The sequence below is a fragment of the Macrobrachium rosenbergii genome, chromosome 26 (assembly GCF_040412425.1).
Source record: "Macrobrachium rosenbergii isolate ZJJX-2024 chromosome 26, ASM4041242v1, whole genome shotgun sequence".
Taxonomy (NCBI): Eukaryota; Metazoa; Arthropoda; class Malacostraca; order Decapoda; family Palaemonidae; genus Macrobrachium; species Macrobrachium rosenbergii.
This window is the reverse complement of record NC_089766.1, coordinates 2,605,175-2,624,232: the sequence shown is the minus strand read 5'-3', so window position 1 is coordinate 2,624,232 and position 19,058 is coordinate 2,605,175. Positions and strand designations below refer to the sequence as shown.

Here is a 19,058-nt window from a genome sequence, read left to right as displayed (position 1 = left end):
AACTATACAAATTAAAAAGAAAACATATGAAAAAAGTGTTACATACCTGTCTTATAGTCCATAGCTAATTAACTCATCTCACTAATGTAAATATTTCCACGAGGGTTCTGTGTGAATCATGTCGACTAATAGGACAGACACCTGTAGTGTATGATGCAAGATAATTACATCTAATCCAATGATTCATGAAACGTTACATGCACGACACAGGTTCAGGTGGGATAGAACACAGAATTTACGCCAAAAGCCAACCGCTAGGACCTGTGAGGTCATTCAGCGCTGAAAAGGAAACTGACTTTATAAAGGCTATATTATGATGGAAGAAAGGTAATAAGAATGGAGGTATAGTAAAAGGAATGAGATGGGTTGCAGCTTGGGGCCAAAGGGACACTGCAGACGACCTTAAGTAATGTCTACAGTGCACCACATGAGGTGCAGTGACGGTGCTACCTCCCTATGGGGACCTGTAGCATAGGATGCAAGGTAATTATGTCTTATCCATACTATCAGTAAGAAATGATTCATAAAACATTCATTGTACATCACATTTCGGATGTTGGAAGGATGAATGAAAATATTTCTTATAAGATGAAAACTTTATAGTACTTTATAACACATATATGTATATATATTCATTCACAAAGACTAACACCGATTTCATGAAACAACAGTTACCTAAGCATCTACAAATCACTCCTATTTAAGCCTTTGTGCAATATGATTAAGGTATAATTTCAAAAGCATCTGATGACACCCAATATCCGAATCACAGTAATGTCCCTTGGACATTTTAAACCACCTCCTCTTCAGTAGTGTCTAAACTGAACAAGAGACATATCTTGCAACTTTTAAATACTGTGTATACTAAAAAACAATATGCTCAAAAGTAAACTGTATCATCTCAGTAAATTACAGTTATACATATTCTCACAAACAGGGTCCTGGCCACCTTCTACAGTAGGACAGAACATGATAGGATCACCTAAACCTACAAAATACAAATAAGTGATCTTTTCATCAACTTAATCAATCTTCATCATCACAAGCATCTGCTACAAGCCCAGCCTAATTCCAATTCCTATGCAAAGTCATTAATATTATCAGTACAGTATTATTATCATTCAGAAGATGAACCCTATTCATATGGAACAAGTCCACAGGGACCATTGACTTGAAATTCAAGCTTCCATGGGATATAGTGTTCATTTGAAAGAAGTAACAAAAGGTAACAGGAAATACAAAAAGAAGAGACCCGTAACTATGCAACATTTTGGTTTTTGTTTGTCATATGAGTAACTGTCTTCCAGCATTGTAGTGAGAACACAAATGATGCACTACAGAAGACATGAACTTTGTCGAGAAGACAATAATGAGTTTGGAGTCAGAAAGAAATCCATGTACAGTACTATATTCAAAAAAGAAGAGAGATCAGTTTCCAGTTACATGGCCTTTCTGGACCTTCAATGCAGTTAATACATGCATCAAGGTCATTCAACATGAGTGCACATTCCTAAGGAAAGTAAAAAAAAAAAATGGTTGCCAACTTGCTAAGCAAGCTTCTACAGAATAAAAAAATCCCATAAAAGAGAAAAAGTGGAAGAGAAGGATAATTTACATAAAAACAAATATACCGCAGAAGCATAGTACAGTATAGACGAAAAATACATATATAAACAAATCAACAATCAGATAAACAACTATATTAAATAAAAAAAATGCCACTGTTCAATTACCTCTGTGCATAGTTTATAAAATATTTTCGTAACTGATCACCTACATTTAATACCACACGGTCTTCTAGAAGTCTTGTTCCCTCTCTCTAACCAAGTTATAGAGCAGTTTCACTCCCTCAAGTCAAGTAGCTGAACTGCAGGAAGTTCTGGAGTTTAAACTGGGTGCAAATGTCATTTGTTTTGCTGAGCAGATTTACGTGAGTGACACTTTCATATCTTGTTTTATCTTCTTTGCTTTCCAGTGTAATTGCTCTTGTACATTTTACTTTTGTATTGCTTTTTCCTGTACTTCAGTGCTTTACCTATTAGACCCCATGGGTTCTTAAAATAGTGAATACCCTCAAACTTGAAAAGAGTAAATAATCTATCAATGGTTCATCCCACGCCCAGAGAAAACTGGATGGGTTGAGTTCATCAGTAAAGGCATAGTGAACTATTTTATAAAGATAACTCCAAAAATTAGAGTGCTGTTGCAGAAGTTTACTAGTGGCTAAGGCCTACCACAAAACCACTTTGGGGCTAATGCTTGGGTCCCTGTAACCACACAAAGAAATAGAAGACAGGGTTTTCCCTCAATAAGAATAAGGATGAGCGGCTACACACAAGAACCACCCGTGGTGGATAGGCTTCGTAAGTCACGAAGACTGTAGAGCCTTCAAGTCCCCTGGTATCTGGTGAGGAAGAAGACACTACCACTGCATAAAACGTAGGTATATGAGGTAGCACGAATGAAAATACATATGTTTTCACATGATTTAAAGGAAGACACAAAAGTCATGGAATTCTGTGATTTTTTGGACGGACAATATGCCAGGCACAAAGTACTAGATGAAATACATTACAAGGAAGCATGAGTTACAAACCACTACCATAATTCAGAGAACTCAATATGCTACTGATAAGATCACAGCTAAAAAAGTGAGACAAAACGAACAAGTCACGAACAGCTCTCAAAACATGAAAAAAATTGGAAGGGAAATCTCTATCTTAATTAATGCAACTTCCATATCACAAAAAAAAAAATTATCCATCCAGAAATAAAACTGAAATGAATACAAAAAAAAACATGTCTGCATTGACTGTATGTGTAGTTAGTCTCTAATCTATGCACTCGATACAATATTTCACTACTGTATAGGATATATTACACAATTACTACTGAATATGAAGAACACACACCAAGAACAACTTTGTCTTAAATCTAACAGTCATGTTTTGCCCATAAGTAAGTCTTACATTTCACAGAAAGTAAAATCTTACTTCTGATTCATTATAAGTACTCCCAAGGCTAGAGAACTGAACCTGTCATGGGCAGTTGACTACCTATGTGTTATGCTATCAGCTATAATTTTCTTGCTTTACAACTACCGAGTATATGCTGATTAACCATTTTAAAAAATCAGCCTCACAAACACAATTTGTTACACTACACATGCAATCGTCTTCCTCAGAAAATCTTTTAAGAAATAAAATGCTTCTTTGAAACAATGGAGAAAGACTGGCTGTAGCAATATTCTTCAGAGAGTTTTATTTGTTTACAAACAGTTTAACTTTCTGATCTCTATGCTAATAGTAATGGAGAAGACGTTAAGTTAACCTCTCATAATACTTATGAACACTGAATGTCAGGAACCTATTTGTTCTTTCAAAGTATATGTAAAAAAACATTTACTTTCAAAGCTTAAAGAAGCTTCATCGTCGTACATTACTTGAGTCAGGCAGGAAAAAAGAACCTCATTAAACTTAGTGCAGCTAATGTGAGCGCTACATGTCTACTTTGAACAATTGAACACATTTCGCATCTACACTTGCAATCTCTTTCTTGCTTTGGATCCACAACCCTTGACACTATCAATGGTTACGAATTCACTTATTTATGTGGAATTACCAATTTTAAGCTATTTATCTGGACCACTTCGTCATACAATTAGACTTTCCGAGAGTAGGGATCTTCCAAAATGGGTGAAAACTGGTACTAAATAAAATCTAAAAAGCTGGACAGCTAGGTGGGAAGACCTCAAAGAAAAGTGAAGAAAATAGAAAAGCAGAATCAGTATTCTGACAGCCAAACAGCCTCCCATGAACAATTAGGAATGTCCACAATGTTCAAAGCAAGGCACCCTGTATGAGGTATCCCTCTCTAGGGTACTGTATCTATGAAAAATTACCCAAAAGCAAGGCACAACCTATTTTTGCATAGCTATAATAACTGAAAATTTGCTAAACACTAACCCAAAATTCTACAGAAAAATAGAAAAATTTGTCACAACCTATTTATGCATGGCTATAATAACTTGAAAGTTTGCTAAACAATAACCTAAAATTCTACAGAAAAATAGAAAAATTTGTCATGTACAAGTCATTTAGAAATCAAAAATAATATTTCAACTATGGAATAAAGAGGTATGAATTCATGTCATATATTGTTTAGTGGATTATCTACAAAAGAACAATGGAAAATCTCCATATCAACAAGCAGTTTCACAAAAGTTGAAACATTACTCGATTATATCAAAATCGAGTAAATTTAATTTACACTTCCTGAGCCAAAATATTTTCATGCAAAGATTCAAGAAATATGTTTTTGCTCCCATTTGTTGGCAGTGACCTATCCTCATGACAATAGGCAACAGCACTGTACAACGTTACAGTGCTGCTTTAGCTTAAAACTATGACAGTTTAGGCATCAAATAATATCACCTGGTTGTTCATAAAACACGCAACACACTATGCAAAACCTTTACACCTTAAAATGCACTAACTTCTGCAAATCAGACTAACATTACATGCTGCAGTTAGATTTATGTATTGACAAGTGATACCTCCAGTATATGTTGACAACATTGCAACAAATTCAGGTTGGCCAAAGTTCATTACTCAACTTCCATTACATGTAACTAGTTCAAAGGGACAATGGTTTTAAGTCACATAATGCCTGAAGTTACTTGCTACTCAAGAAGAACCCATTACGGTAAAAATTTATGGATATCCAAGGTCAACCGTACATTTCAACTAGCTGATCCTCCAATGTGTACAGACCTCTTTTATTCTTTCTTTGGCAAAGATGCACTTCTGGAGTCCAACTCATAAGATGGAGCACTTGGAGCACTTGGGGCACTTGGAGCAGTGGACATTGGATCAGAAATACCTGGACTGACAGGATAAGGCAAGGCTGTGGAAGGATTCAGTGCTGGAGCTGTGGCACCATCGGACCCTGTGGGGTTAGCAGGGCTGACAGTAGATGGGGCAGGGGTAGTGGCATTGTATGGATAAGGCAAAGCAGTGGGAATTGATGAGTCAAGTATGGGAGCAATAACACTTCCTTCTTGCGGGTTAACAGAATACGGTGGGGGAGGTTCATTAGCAGAGGGCAGTGGTGAATATGGGGGCGGGGCAACAGGGCCAATGGGGGGGAAAGCAGACGCACCCTGAGGAATACCTAAGCCATAAAGAGAAGCCTGAGGGGGAGGAGGAGGAGAAACACCAGCATTTTCTCCTGATCTGGTGTCACCATATGGTAAGAAGGACTGCTTCTCAGGGGTACCCGACGGAGCCGTAACTTCCTGGGGAGTTGCACTGGCCCTGATCTCGCTGGGTGGCAACACTGCCTCAAGAGGATAGGTGTTGGGAGTTTCTTCTGTAGCACTTGCCTCAGTATGTGAGGCCTCCTCCTTTTTCGTGTGCCTGTGGAAATTTCGACTGATCACCAAAATATCAAGTGTGTTGAGGTATTCAAATCTCTTCAATGCTATAACATGTTAAATGGCAGGCATAATCTTTCCTTTTGAAAAGATAAGTATTTTACAGTACTTATTACTCATTTTGTCTAACTAGTATACTTGATGTGCTGATTCTTTACCCATACTAACTGAATGACCTCTTTCTCTGGGTTTGGTAGCATGGCTGGTTAGATTTGATTTTACCAAGCAGCTGTACTCATGTGTACTTTAATATTGCTGTATCTAACAATATACTCTCTATAAGAAAACAGAAACTTACTTTTCGATCGTCTTCTTGATCATGCGGTGCCAAAAGGCCACAATTAACAAGCTGAGCAGAATACCAACTATGGCAGGTCCTACTACGCTCTCTTCAGGAGGTAGTTCAATAGCACCGCAGTCACAGATTTCAGCAGTCCTGTTGTAATAGCACGGCCTGAAAAAGAAATTCCTCATGAAACATTATACGGAGCGTGCCTTGAAATACTTACCACAGATGTTGTTAATGGTTCTTTATATTGCAACTCTGGTACCCTGCAGCAATACTTACTGCCATTTACTTTGCACCAGTTCCCTCTGGTCTCCCCCCATCAAGCTGTCCAACTTCCTAAAAATTAACTTCAACTCTCAACCCTCATTCAAGAACAAAGCCTCAGGACAAGCCCCGTGAGAGTCTTGAAATGTTTTAGTGGTTTCACTAAGCTAATGTATTACAATAATAAACTGAGACTTAAATTTTTCTAATCATAAGCAGCTTCAAACCAAGACAAGATTAGGATAACCAAACAAAACACTCTTTAACCTAGAAATATCTAGCGAGGGAATGCAAGAATGACTGTCAGCATCATGTTGTTTCTGCAATGAACTTCCCAATTAAAGTTAATGGTGGCTAGTTAACAAGAATTAAAGCTATCAAGAGGTTTAACTGAACCCAACAGCTTGTAACTAACTTGCATTTCTCAAACTTACGACATTCCAAATGAATGAAACGTTTTACGTGATACATGAGTGCTAGCTAGTCTGCTCCTGTGTAAATAAGCTGTCTAAAATGCATACATTTCTCTTCTAGCAAAATTTCTGAAGTAAGAATTCCGTTCTTAACTTTTTCAATTTAAACCTTTTTCTTCAACACACCTGCTTTATAAATGCACTCACCTATGAAACAAGTAACACGTCATTTTATTCATTGTAAAGCAGTCTGAAAAGACAGAGGATCACATTTCAAAACTCTCAAAGGGCCTTACATACCAAACAAAGATGGGAGAATCTGAATCCCTGGCAGGCATTAATGGGGTCCTTCTAAAGTGAACTTGAGGGCAGGGAGGAACAAACTGTTTAACTGATGGAAGATGGGAGATAGGGTGGTGGAGAAGGAAGAAAAGTGGGTACGTTAAAATATACACAGGAGTATCTTTACTTACTCAGGACAGTCACACTTGAAATCATGACATTCCAATCCTTCGATACAGTCTGAATTGCTGGTGCAGTACTCATACGGTTTGACACGATATTCTGAAGAATAAAATCACCAATTAAGAAATTTGGACCTTTCCTATGTAGTGACCCCCAAGGGTTTTCGGGGGTCGTTATCTAGGACTAATATTTCTTGAGGGTCATTATCATTATGATATTTACAGTTTTTTGTTTATTATTTTAAGGTAATCCCCAACAGGCTTGGACTAAACACGCTGCAAAGGTGGATACATACCGGGTTAAGACCCTTAGGGGTCACTATCTAGGAAACATCCCAAAATTTTTTCACACAAGGCATAAATTGGCTTATTCACATTTCTTCTATTCCTGGCAGTAACCTCTGAAATCATAGAAACCTGAATTGTCTTAGAGAAGCCTGTTTTAAGAATGAGAAAACTTTACAAATCTAAGATTTAGAAAAAGGAGAAATAACTTTCTCAGATCTCTCATTAAGGTTTTGAGAAGCAGAATATCAGCTTTTCATATCACCCATAATTTGGACCCTGTGGTGTACTTTGAAAATAAAATCTAGGACTTCAGCCTAGTCTGGTGCCAATTTTACACTTTAACAGATTTCCAGAACTGTGAGGCAGTTTTCATCAATTTTCTCTGTGAAATATACAGGTGAGTGTTTATATCCGTCAACATCCCCAGCTGCCAACTTTAACCTGTGTGGCGTGCAATGAATCACAAATGTAAACAAGTAAAAAATGCTCCGAAGTTTCTTTGGCGCAACAGAGTTTTCTGTACAGCTACTACAGTGTATAATCAAGACCACTGAAAATAGATCTATCTTTTGGTGGTCTTGGCGTAATGCTGTATGAGCCACGTCCCATGAAACTTGAACCTCACCCTGGTGGTGGCCTGTCCTATATTGTTATTATGGCTAACTTTAACCTTAAATAAAATAAAAACTACTGAGGCTAGAGGGCTGCAATTTGGTACGTTTGGCAATTGGAAGGTGGATGATCAACATACCAATTTGCAGTCCTCTAGCCTCAGTAGTTTTTAAGATCTGAGGGCGGACAGAAAAAGTGCGGATGGACAGACAAAGCCGACACAATAGTTTTCTTTTACAGAAGACTAAAACAGCCAAAACTTCTCAAAAATCCCACTCATCAGTTCTTCCTGATTTTATATAAGGCATCATTTTCTTTCACAGAAAACAGTCAAAACTGAGAAATAATGAGGAATGCTTCTTTTTTGTCTTAATAAACACCCAGTTCTGTAGTTGACCTTTTAAACTCAGGACAGCTTAAACCTCTCTCCAGTAACCTGTAGATTAATGAAAGGACTGCTTAATCTGCTTTAAAGTACCATACAACAATCCCTTAATTTTCTGAATGAAATTACACTACTGGTCTTAGATGTACTGTAAATTTGTATAGTATTTGTTCATGGCCCTATAAGCTTGTCCCAAGTGAGTGTGTGCTCATTTTGAATAAATGAATCAATCATTCCTGTGGCACCCATGGGGATGCATAAAGGTTCGATGAACTCACATCACCACAGTCTGTCCTGGGATAAGTCCTAAAGATATTCCCAACACTCATTTCCTGCTTCCTGCCTCACTGTCCTCAACCACGTGTCCTTTGGCCTACCTCTACCTCTTCTACCAAGGACAACCCACCCTGGTGTATCTCGTAATATTCGCTGTCTTCTATACACACGACCTAGCCACTTCCACCGCGAGAACTTAACATACTCATTTTGAACAAAGATGATAATAAAATGACTGAGGATCTGAAATCATTTAGCTAATCACACATACAAAAAGTCTGAATGCATCCCATCACACCTCTTCACAGAAGAGAGAGTCAGCGTCTCGAAACTGATGATGAAAAAATACTGGAAACCTCAAAATTTTTTATTTATATATCAAACTCACATCTTCCATGGCTAAACATCACAGACACAAACACCTTCATTACGGACACCACTTACCTGTCAAGTTGTGAGCTGCAATGTAATCTGACTTTGGCTCACAATTCCCACTGGTGGTGTTGGCAAAGAAAGAACTGAAATAATAGAAAAGAGGCTGGATTAACACATGACTTTCCTTAGAATAAATTCAATCTAATTTGACATCGGGAACCTTTTAGCTTCATTCATATTTTAAAATCATCACAGAGATTTCATAATTATCGAAAAACCATTTCAGTAACTTTGAAACTGAAATAACTCGATTGCCTTTCAAGAGTAGGCGTAAACAAATCTTAACAGAAGTAAATTATCATCCACACAGCCATGAACATTCTTGTGCATTTGTTTGCTGGAAGTTATTTTAAAACAGTTCATCCCCATTGGTATTGTCCTTCTTAGGCCTAAGAGAGTCCTTATCTTGTGGACTGAAAAAAAAAAAAAAAAAAAAAAAAAAAAAAAAAAAAAAAAAAAAACTAATTTTCCTCCTAAAAATGTTTTGACATCTCACCTTGTACAAATTTATTTACTTTCAGGCTGTCCCACCAGTTGCAGTACCCTGTTAAGAACACTTTTTAGTCCCTGATTTCTGACCTACCTAGTCCCAATCAGCCCCCTCATAGAAGTCTGGGACTCAAAATTTCTTCAACCATCACCGCCATCTGCAATTCTGGGTCTAAAAAAACTGGTGGGTTTACAATGAAACACATCAGGTTTTCAGAATATAAAATATAACCTTTTAAATATACAGTATGAAGTGTTTCCTCTATTTTTATTCTAACCAAATCTATGTGAACAACAAGGAATGGAATACAACATTTGGGCCAAAGGCCAAGCACCGAGACCTATGAGATCATTCTGTGCTGAAAGGAAAATTGAGAGTACAAAGGTTTTAAAGGTGTAACAGGAGGAAAACCTCGAGGCTGCACTAACCCCCTAGGGGGATGAAAAATGAAAAGGACTTGTCAAATAGGTCACAAGTGTCACTCTTTAATGTTTTGCTTCTCTGTCTAAAAGATACAAAAAATATACTATTCTGGAAACATTCAGACTTCAAACAAAGGCTCTATATGACTGCTGGAGTTGTATAAAAAATATGTCTTACACAATAACAACCTAGCTTATTATGCTTACGTACATTTTCCATTACATCGCAGAAAAGTATCAAAACGTTACTTAGCAGATTATACTTACTCGAAACAAACACATCTTCTCTTCTTGCAAATACTATTCTTATTGATATCACATGACATAACAGTACCACTGCTTGGGACGTAGCAAGACTCAAGTACCCTCTGGTGAGACACTGTAATGAAAAGTATGACAGGTATGAACATTAATGCCTTGAATAATCTTCCTGCATCACTATGACTACGCTTCTTCAATGAGAGCTTTAGGCATTGAAACCATAAAGAAAGTCAATCGGCATAAACTTCTCTGTTTAACAAATACAGTAATTCAAATAAATAAATTTTTGCAAAGAAAATTCAAGGTTTCAAAGAATACATCTCACTGGCTAACTGAACACATTACCTTAGTATTTTTAAGGCAGAACTAATTAGAAATTGACAAGAAAAAAGAAATTGCAGTGCCAGACAGTTCCAGAATACTGTACTACTTGGTTTCTCTTTGCTAAATGGATGCACAATACCTCTGCATCCAAATCAAAGGAAAGGAACAGAAACCTCAATGAAATGTTATGTACCTATGTCTCTGACCATGAGTGATTAGTGCATAAGTTTGTGTGTGTGTGTGTGTGTGTACTGGGTGGGGTGGGGGGTTTGGGGGTTCAGGACGCATAATCGTCATGGATCTTCCAATATTATATAAATAATACGGTGGCACCTCCTTAACAGACACTCTGGGGGTCTAGCTTTTTGAAAAGTAATAAGGTCCATTAAGTAACAAATACCTATATTATAGCTTAAACTTTAATATTCGCTAGATCTCTTACAGCTAACGCAATTCCACATGGTTCCCAGCCTAAATTAAACTTTACTTCCACTTATTATTCAGTTTAAGAAATTTACCTAAAACTGCACGTCTAAAATGGTAGCACAGCAAAAAATAACTATAATAATGTAGCTGATAAGTACAGAAATCCACTCAGTTGAGGTCAGGTAAGTTGAAGTGATTCTTATAATAACTAGTTGTATTAGTACTTAGTTTAAAGTCTCTTGTCTGTCACTTTCTCATAAGCTGTATTTCAACATTTTTCACATTAACAATTGACCCCTGATCCCCTTTATCTGCCGAGAGCAACCAGATTCGCTGAACGCCACCAATATGCAGTAAATATGCTTCGCTGTCGAACTTCTCAGTTCCAGAGGTCCTTTATTCCTCACACTGCTGGACAGTGATGTCATGCAGTTGGAACTTCAGAAGTTCAAGTGAAAATGCAATGTATTACTACCCTGATACTATTCTCCTTGCATTTTCATACATCTTTATCTATTTATTAATTTTTTTTCTTTTTAGTAAGTGAGATCTCTTCTTTCTGTATTTCCCGTTACTTCCTCTTACTTCTTCCTAATGAACACCATGTTCTTTGGAAGCTTGAATTTCTAGTCAATGGCCACTTTGGTGGGCTTGTTCCATAGGAAGAGGGTTCATCTTATGAATAACAATAACAATAACAACAACAAAGGGGCTTGTTTGCAAACCCATCAATCCGAAATTCTGGGGCCCTCCTCTCTTCCCCTTTCTCTCGGATGGTGTTGGCACAGAAGATTAAGAACTGCTTTGTTCTCCACAGACTCAGTATTTGGGCGTGTGCACTGGGATTTACCTCACTGAGACTCCTAGATACTTTCTGCACTGGTTACTAATCTTCTTATGATTACTGGGCTTAAGTAAAAAGGTGTTTTACAGTAAGAACACGGTTTTTCTTTAATGAATTCCTGTTCTTTCAAAATCTGATAACTGTATAAGTTGAAAATCAGAGTGTTATACCACTAATCTTTCAGTTGGCAAGTCACTGCCTTGATCCTCTGAGCAGCCTGTTGTTACATGGGTCATGACATAGGCAGAGGTGGTACATTACATTCAACAAACAGGGTCAAGGGTCCTTAAGGAAGATTCTGACACTGAATCATACATTTGACATCTGCGATCTGTTATGGGTAAAACATTGCTATATATTGCAACATTAAGATGATCCTTAACTACCCTAGGTAGTGAGAGAAAGATTTTTTAATCCATTTTTTATCTTTACTCCTACATGAGCTATGTAATTTTTCTTATCTGAATGCATGACAAAAATGATACCTAAAAACCTCGCAGCTGGACAGAATGTACTGTAACAGTATCTTTGATTTTCAAATCAAAATTATAGTTATGATTTCATGTACAGTAAACCCCCCGTATTTGTGGGGGATGCGTACCGCACCCCCAGCCCCCACGAATACCTAAAATCTGCGAATACTTAAAACCCCCTCTAAAAACACTTAGAACTGCTTATTTTGATAATTTAAAAAAAAAAACTCTAAAAATGCTTATATCTGAATATTTTAATACTTTTATCACAAAAAGTGCATTTAGTCATGAAAATATGAAAATACAATAATTAGTGAATATTTCTCGGTGAAAAATATTGCGAATGGGCGAATTTTCCATGAATAATGGGTAGATATGTTCCACAGAGAAATCCGCAAACAGGTGAGTCCGCCAATAGTGAGACCGCGAATGGTGAGACCGCGAATACGGGGGGGTTTACTGTAATATCCTTATAAAACATAATGGCTTTAGTCTTTTCAACTGAGAATTAAAAGCCACTAAGTATATGATGCCCAACTGTCTACCTTAGAAATGGCAGGGCTTAGCATTCTTCAAGAATGACAAAGACTGGTAATGGACGATAAGTTGCAAGTTCATCTACATGAAATACGTCAATATCGGCAGGTAATTCTTTGGTGACGTTCTTCACTACATCTAAAGAAGCAGGTAATTCTTTGGTGATGTTCTTCACTACATCTAAAGAGTGCAGTCCTTATTGAAGGAGAACAACCTCAACAGGAGAGGAATGAAGAGCCAGAAAGGGATGGAAGAGGAGGGATGAGGAAAAGGAGTTATCATGGATAATTTCAGGAGTCAATAAGAGATCTGCTTACCATCTTTCACTGTGGCAGTGCCCAACAAACCAACAGACGTCTACCTGCCACCTTCACGGCATTTCGCGTGCGGAATCATAAAAGACAATTGTCGCACATGACAAACTGATGTTTCTGTAGTGCATTTGATTTCTAAAATAAAGCATTTTATAAGGATTAAGGAATAGAATGAAAAGAAGACATAATCTTGTTGTAAGTGCATGCTCTTATGACACTGTACCTACTTTATAGAGACATGATGTCACCGAAAACATGGCATATAAAAGGAGACAATGCTCGTAAAGAATGAAAACCAATTACTGCAAATACACAATTACTGTGTTGCGCAAAACATGGCATCACAAGCGCTACAGCATCTAACATCTATGAGCAAACAACAACGACTACACTGTAAAGTAGAAGCATTTGATACCTTTGCAAAACACTGTGGACACCAAGAACGGGAAAATCAAAAGAATTGTCATGGAATAAAAAGGGTAAACAATAGGAAGTTGGATAGATGGAAGAATTTAGGACATAGACCAAGCGCTGGGACCTACAGGGTCATTCAGAGCTGAAATGGAAACTGAGAGTGAAAAGGTTTGAAAGGTGTAACAGGAGGAAAATCTGGTAGCTGCACTATGAAACACTTGATAGGACAAGGTGGAGAGAAAGACATAAGAAAGAGAACATGAAGGGAGGTACAGTAAAAGGAATGAAAGGGTTTGCAGCTACGGGCCAAAGGGATGCTGCAAAGAACCTTAAGTAACGCACTACCCACCTACGGGGAACAGGAAGATGGAAAAGGAAGCAAATGCAATAATAAAGTAGACAGCCACTAAGGAGACATGTTGGGACATATGATCAAAGCACAAATGATTTCGAGCCACTGAGGAAAAAGGGGGATTATCCCTAGTGACATTGTCCTTCAGAGTAAATACCAAAGTGTGTACAATTCCAAAACTTTGTAAACAAGACCTTGACATTGCTAAGATGCTAATCATAATAAATGCTATAAAACATTTGCAATTTTCTCTTTAGCTGCAGTCCCATTTCAGACCACCCATTACGTTATGTCGCTAGGCAATATACAATACACAGTACAGTACAGTACTGTACAACATTGTCATAACGCCTTTCCAAAGAGGAGAGAACATTTAACACTAACCCAATTCAATTAAACTCTCGTGCTGTATAACGCGCTGACGTCCTCGTTGGAAATGCTTTCAGTGGCCAATACTGTAGGACAAGCACATTACAAAGATAACATCTCTGTCAAAACTCACTTACCTTCTCTGCAAGCTGAATTGATGAGCAGAAGGCCAGCCTTACACACGCACATATATTTTTTTCTATTGAAAGCAAACGATTGAGTTCTTTCCACACATTCTTCATTTTCACTGCAGTTCTTCTTTTCGCATTCGGAGAATGTGAGCAGCAACTCTTGAAAAAGAAAGGAGGATAAAATATTAGGAACAGGAAAATACAAATAAAACCAACAGCACAGATTTTTCCATGGGTACCTTATCTTTATTATTATTATTATTATTATTATTCAGAACATGAACCCTTTTCGTATGGAACAAGCCCAAAGGGGACACTGACTTGAAATTCAAGCCCCCACAGAATATGGTGTTCATTTCACAGACGTAAAAGAAGGTGATATGGAATACAGAAAGAGATCAGTTTCTATAAAAGAAAAAATAAATTAACAAATTAATAAATAAAGACTCTTGGAAATAATAACAGAAAAAGAGCAAAGGCAATGGTAGCAAGTGCACAAAACATTTCATTAAACCTACATGAAAAGAGAAATTGAAGCAAATTTAAATGTCATGACTGATCCCACTTGTCACTTAACTTAAAGAATTTGTTGGACACCATCTTGCCCAACAAACAGAGTACTGGATACTAAACCCTGTGCCACACAAATGGTCTTCAACAAAGTTTATCAAGTCTACCCTGGGCTACAGATATGCACTTGATTGAATGGTATTTTAAGAGGTATCATGAAAATTTTCATGAAGTATGAATGTTCCTTAATAAGCTCTTGATTTTTTAAAAAGAAAATTAATTTTCATACAACTCTATCTAACTAGAATTAATTTCAATTAATGCATCATCTGTAAGATAGTCATCTATCTTATTGAAACCATCAGTTTGAATAAAATGTGGTGATTGCATGTCTCTAATAAAACTCCCTCAAACAACATATTTCTAGATGATATTAACACACAATTGTCTCTAGTTTTCCAATTATCCTTTTTTTATTGCCTATACGAAAACACCTTACGCCCACGGAAAGATTATATTTCGTTTCAACTCAAGTCTTGACAGACACGTTTTACTACCACAGCGACATGGAATGGAACAGATTATAAAATTTAGGCCTATGAGGTGAATCAGCACTGAAAGGGGAACTGACAGTAAAAAAAGGTTTTAACACAAACGGAAACTGACAGTAAAAAAGGTTTTAGATGTGTAACAGGAGGAAAACCTTGCAGTTGCACTATGAAACAATAGTTAGGAAAGGGTGGGGAGCAAGATGGACGAAAGAGAATGTGAAGGGCGGTACATGCAAGGAATGAAAGGGGTTACAGCTATGGGCTGAAGGGATGCTGCAATGAACCTTACAGAGCACTGTGTGTGGTACAATGATTGTACTATCCCCCTACATGGGACCACAATGACAAAAAGCACAAATGAATGGCCCGTGCCCAAGAAGAAGATAGCAAAGTTGAACTGAATGACATCCTTAAGGAGAACGGCACACCTTTTACCAGAATTCCTTTGGAATTTCAAGGAACGACATTTGGTTGTGTTCCAACACAGTATAAGAAAAAAAATATATTCCTGTCATTCAGAATTCTTTTAAATCCATCTCCTAGGCTCTGGCAGCCAACAGTTTCAAGCATCAAATTTAAATGGACAATGTAAGCAGGAAGGATAATTTTTAATTAGCCATTTATTTGGAATTATTACTTTTGCTAGAACTGCTATTTTCTTGCATTTACTTTTATGATAAAAATGCAATATTTTCATTCTTTTAGAAAAAAATTAGTGTTCCTCAGTATGCTTATACTTATGGGAACGGTGTTCATTGCCAATACTTATGATTTCTGGTTCCTGGACAATTAAGGTTATAGAGTTCCACAGTTACCAGTGTTATATTACAATAGTAATTCAGGACCTTGAGAGTAAACATCTATTTCAACTCCTTCAGAATTCAGCCACCCAAGCACTGTGGGTGAGGCACTAACTGCCTACATGGAAACTGGAGTTAGAAATCTTTGCTAACACATCCAGAACAAGCCAGACTCATGGGACCTATGGCTGTTTTGCAAATCTGCAGTGGATGGCTTTATTCCAGTCAAGGAGACAATGGGGAACCTTAGGCTGCTGATCCAAAAGTGAATTTCTGACTATACACTCGAAGGATAGCAAGACTGTAACCTACTTTACATCAGTAAGTGGTGAAATAACCTCTAATGCCAAGGGGTATGTAAAGACCTCCAACTTTAAGGTATATATATCATGCAGAATTTGACTGAATACAGAAACAATATCAAGAAGTCATCATACTGTATAGTATCACATTTGCATACTACAGTGCTGAATTAAATGCTAAACTTACGATGAAAACTTTGGTCACATCTTGGCTCCAAATCAGAACTGTAGCGTACTTCAATTTCTGGGTTACAGCGGCAAATCCCGTCTTCGCATACTTGTTCTTCCATTAAGGTGACTGAGTAAGAACAAGACCTGGAACTTGTGCATCTCTGGCCAAGAGCACTCTCTGTGAAAACAGGGCAAGACTATATTAAACAACTAAAACAGCGCAGCTGTCAATATCAAATTACAGTATATAAGATATGGAAATCACTTTCTGAATAATTTCTCAGAACAAAATACATTACATCAAAATCAATAAAATGTTTTAGCAACATGTTAATCAAATTTAACTAAAGTTATAAATCTTTACCAATATTCTCCTCTTGCCATAGTCACTATTTAGCAACACATTATATAATTTTTCCAATAAGATGAACATTACTGTTATCTAAGAAAAATGCACTTCCTTAACATATAACCACAATAGGCAAACTGAATGATGTGGTGCTCCAAAACTTATGAAGAGCACAACAAACTTTGCATTTGCACAATTCTACCAACTAGGTTAACATAATTTCTCTAATCTATGAGATTTACTCCAGCTTAAAGGAGTACATGGTGACCGTGACCAATGGACAAAGACACCTAGGTTTTGAATAACAAAAAGTATAAAAGAAATAATGGCGTATTACGCAAGGGCAGCAGGAAAACATGTTAATCATCAGGTAGGAAAGGCACAGATTTCTGTTACTTTCTGACACTTGTATTGGTGCTACATTGGCCTGTTATCTATGCGTCGCCTACTCTGAGTTTGTCTTACAGCCTAGTACAACCACATAGGGTCATTTTAGAGGCCTACACCACCTTCCGTCTCCTGACCTTTCTCTGCCATGGGGGGTGGTGTTTAATCACTGTTCTCATACTGTATACAGAGATCTTTCATTTGATATGCGAAGTGACTTTTCCTGAACAAGGTTTCACGCATATGAGAGGAATGGTGCAGAATGCATCTTAACGCTGACTTATCACCTGGACTGAGCAAACTGGGCAGAATGATGAAAAGAAGACACAGTAAAGGAAGGTAAGACCAAGGACTGAATAGAAAGTAGGAGGCATACACCTATTACCTTCCTAGGACACCTAGAATTAGTTACAACTCTTAATCTTTCGGTATTTCTAAGTAAGAACTCCGCACGGACTATATTACCTTGGAAACAGATTTTTCCTATACTTTTTTCTTACCCTTTTAGTGTTGCTGATGAAGGAGGTGGTGTTGCTTATTGTCGGTCAATTATTTACCTCCCCTACATCCAACATGGTTGGGGACCCTTTGGGAACGCGGGGTTTTGGAAACAATGGGAGAAAGACCGGACCACCAAGTCGTCGTTATGGAATGGTTCCACGCATGCACGTGTCATTAGGGAGGCACATGTTTAAGAAGGGACTGGCTAAGGAAACCTATCATAAAAGGAACTAGACTAACCTAACGTATCCTAACCTAACCTAACCTAGCAGGCTGCGTTGCTTAGTCAGGGCGGAACCCCAGTGAAGAAAACTCCACTTTTTACCAAAAGCTCCCCTATTACATGGCACATGCTCAATAGCATTCCAGGTTTGCCAGTGTACAACTTCTGAGGTTAATTATAGGTTAATTATAGGCCTGAGTTATACAGAAAGGTTAGGATAGGATACGCCCTGCATTTCACCATGGAATTTATGGGCACTAGGTCAGGTCAGTTCAGGTCAAGTGGGAAGTACGCTAAGGGGGCGGGGCAAGTACGACCCAAGTTACAGTTTTCCTATTGTGCGTTTAGTGGGCTAATCCCTCATTTGCAACACATATAACTGTCAAATTTGCCAAAAACATAAAAATCTGCCGATAAAACTGTAATTTCATATTCATAAACTACTAAATTAAGCCAGGATCATCTAGGATACGATTGGGCCTTGGCTTGGCTAGGATATGCGCACCACATCTCAATGATCTCAGTTTAACTGAAAAAGACTCACCCGAAATGTCAGTCATCCATAATAACGTGAGTAGCAAAATATACCACTTGAACTGACCCATTTTCACGGGTCTTAATCCTCTTGGGAAGTTGAAGACAATGTTTAAATCTTGTATAAGTTTATAAATGATGGAGGGATGTCAACAACACACGATTTCACGGTTCCGAATTGTGGGGTAATCGTGATGGTGTGGAGCCCCCTTTAGGGATGCTTATGTATCATTATAAAATAAATAACTGTATATGTAAAAAATTAACTAAACAAATAAATAAATTTCTTAACTAGTTAGTTAATTAATTCATTAAAATTTGCTTTCATGGACGATGTAAACAATACACGATTTCACGGTTCCGAGAAGTGCGGCATCGTGATGAGCCGGCCGACCTTTCCTGGTTGCTTGTGTAACATGATGAAATATATGAATACATAAATAAATACTTGTAACTAAATAAATTTATGTTATTTTAAATGATGAGGTCATAAACTAAGGTGAGAGCTTGGTA

General features: G+C 37.5%; 1 protein-coding gene across 1 annotated transcript; it reads right to left on the bottom strand.

Moving 5' to 3' along the window:
* Positions 1–577: 577 nt before the first annotated feature.
* On the bottom strand, positions 578–18,732 carry LOC136852902 (uncharacterized). The gene is made up of 8 exons (XM_067127855.1): positions 18,556–18,732; positions 16,568–16,729; positions 14,224–14,376; positions 10,040–10,151; positions 8,870–8,943; positions 6,874–6,964; positions 5,733–5,888; positions 578–5,417 (listed from the first exon to the last, which is right to left on the bottom strand). The coding sequence occupies exons 1-8, from the start codon at positions 18,614–18,616 to the stop codon at positions 4,778–4,780; spliced, it is 1,449 nt and encodes a 482-aa protein (XP_066983956.1). The 5' UTR covers positions 18,617–18,732; the 3' UTR covers positions 578–4,777.
* Between the last annotated feature and the right edge of the window lie 326 nt (positions 18,733–19,058).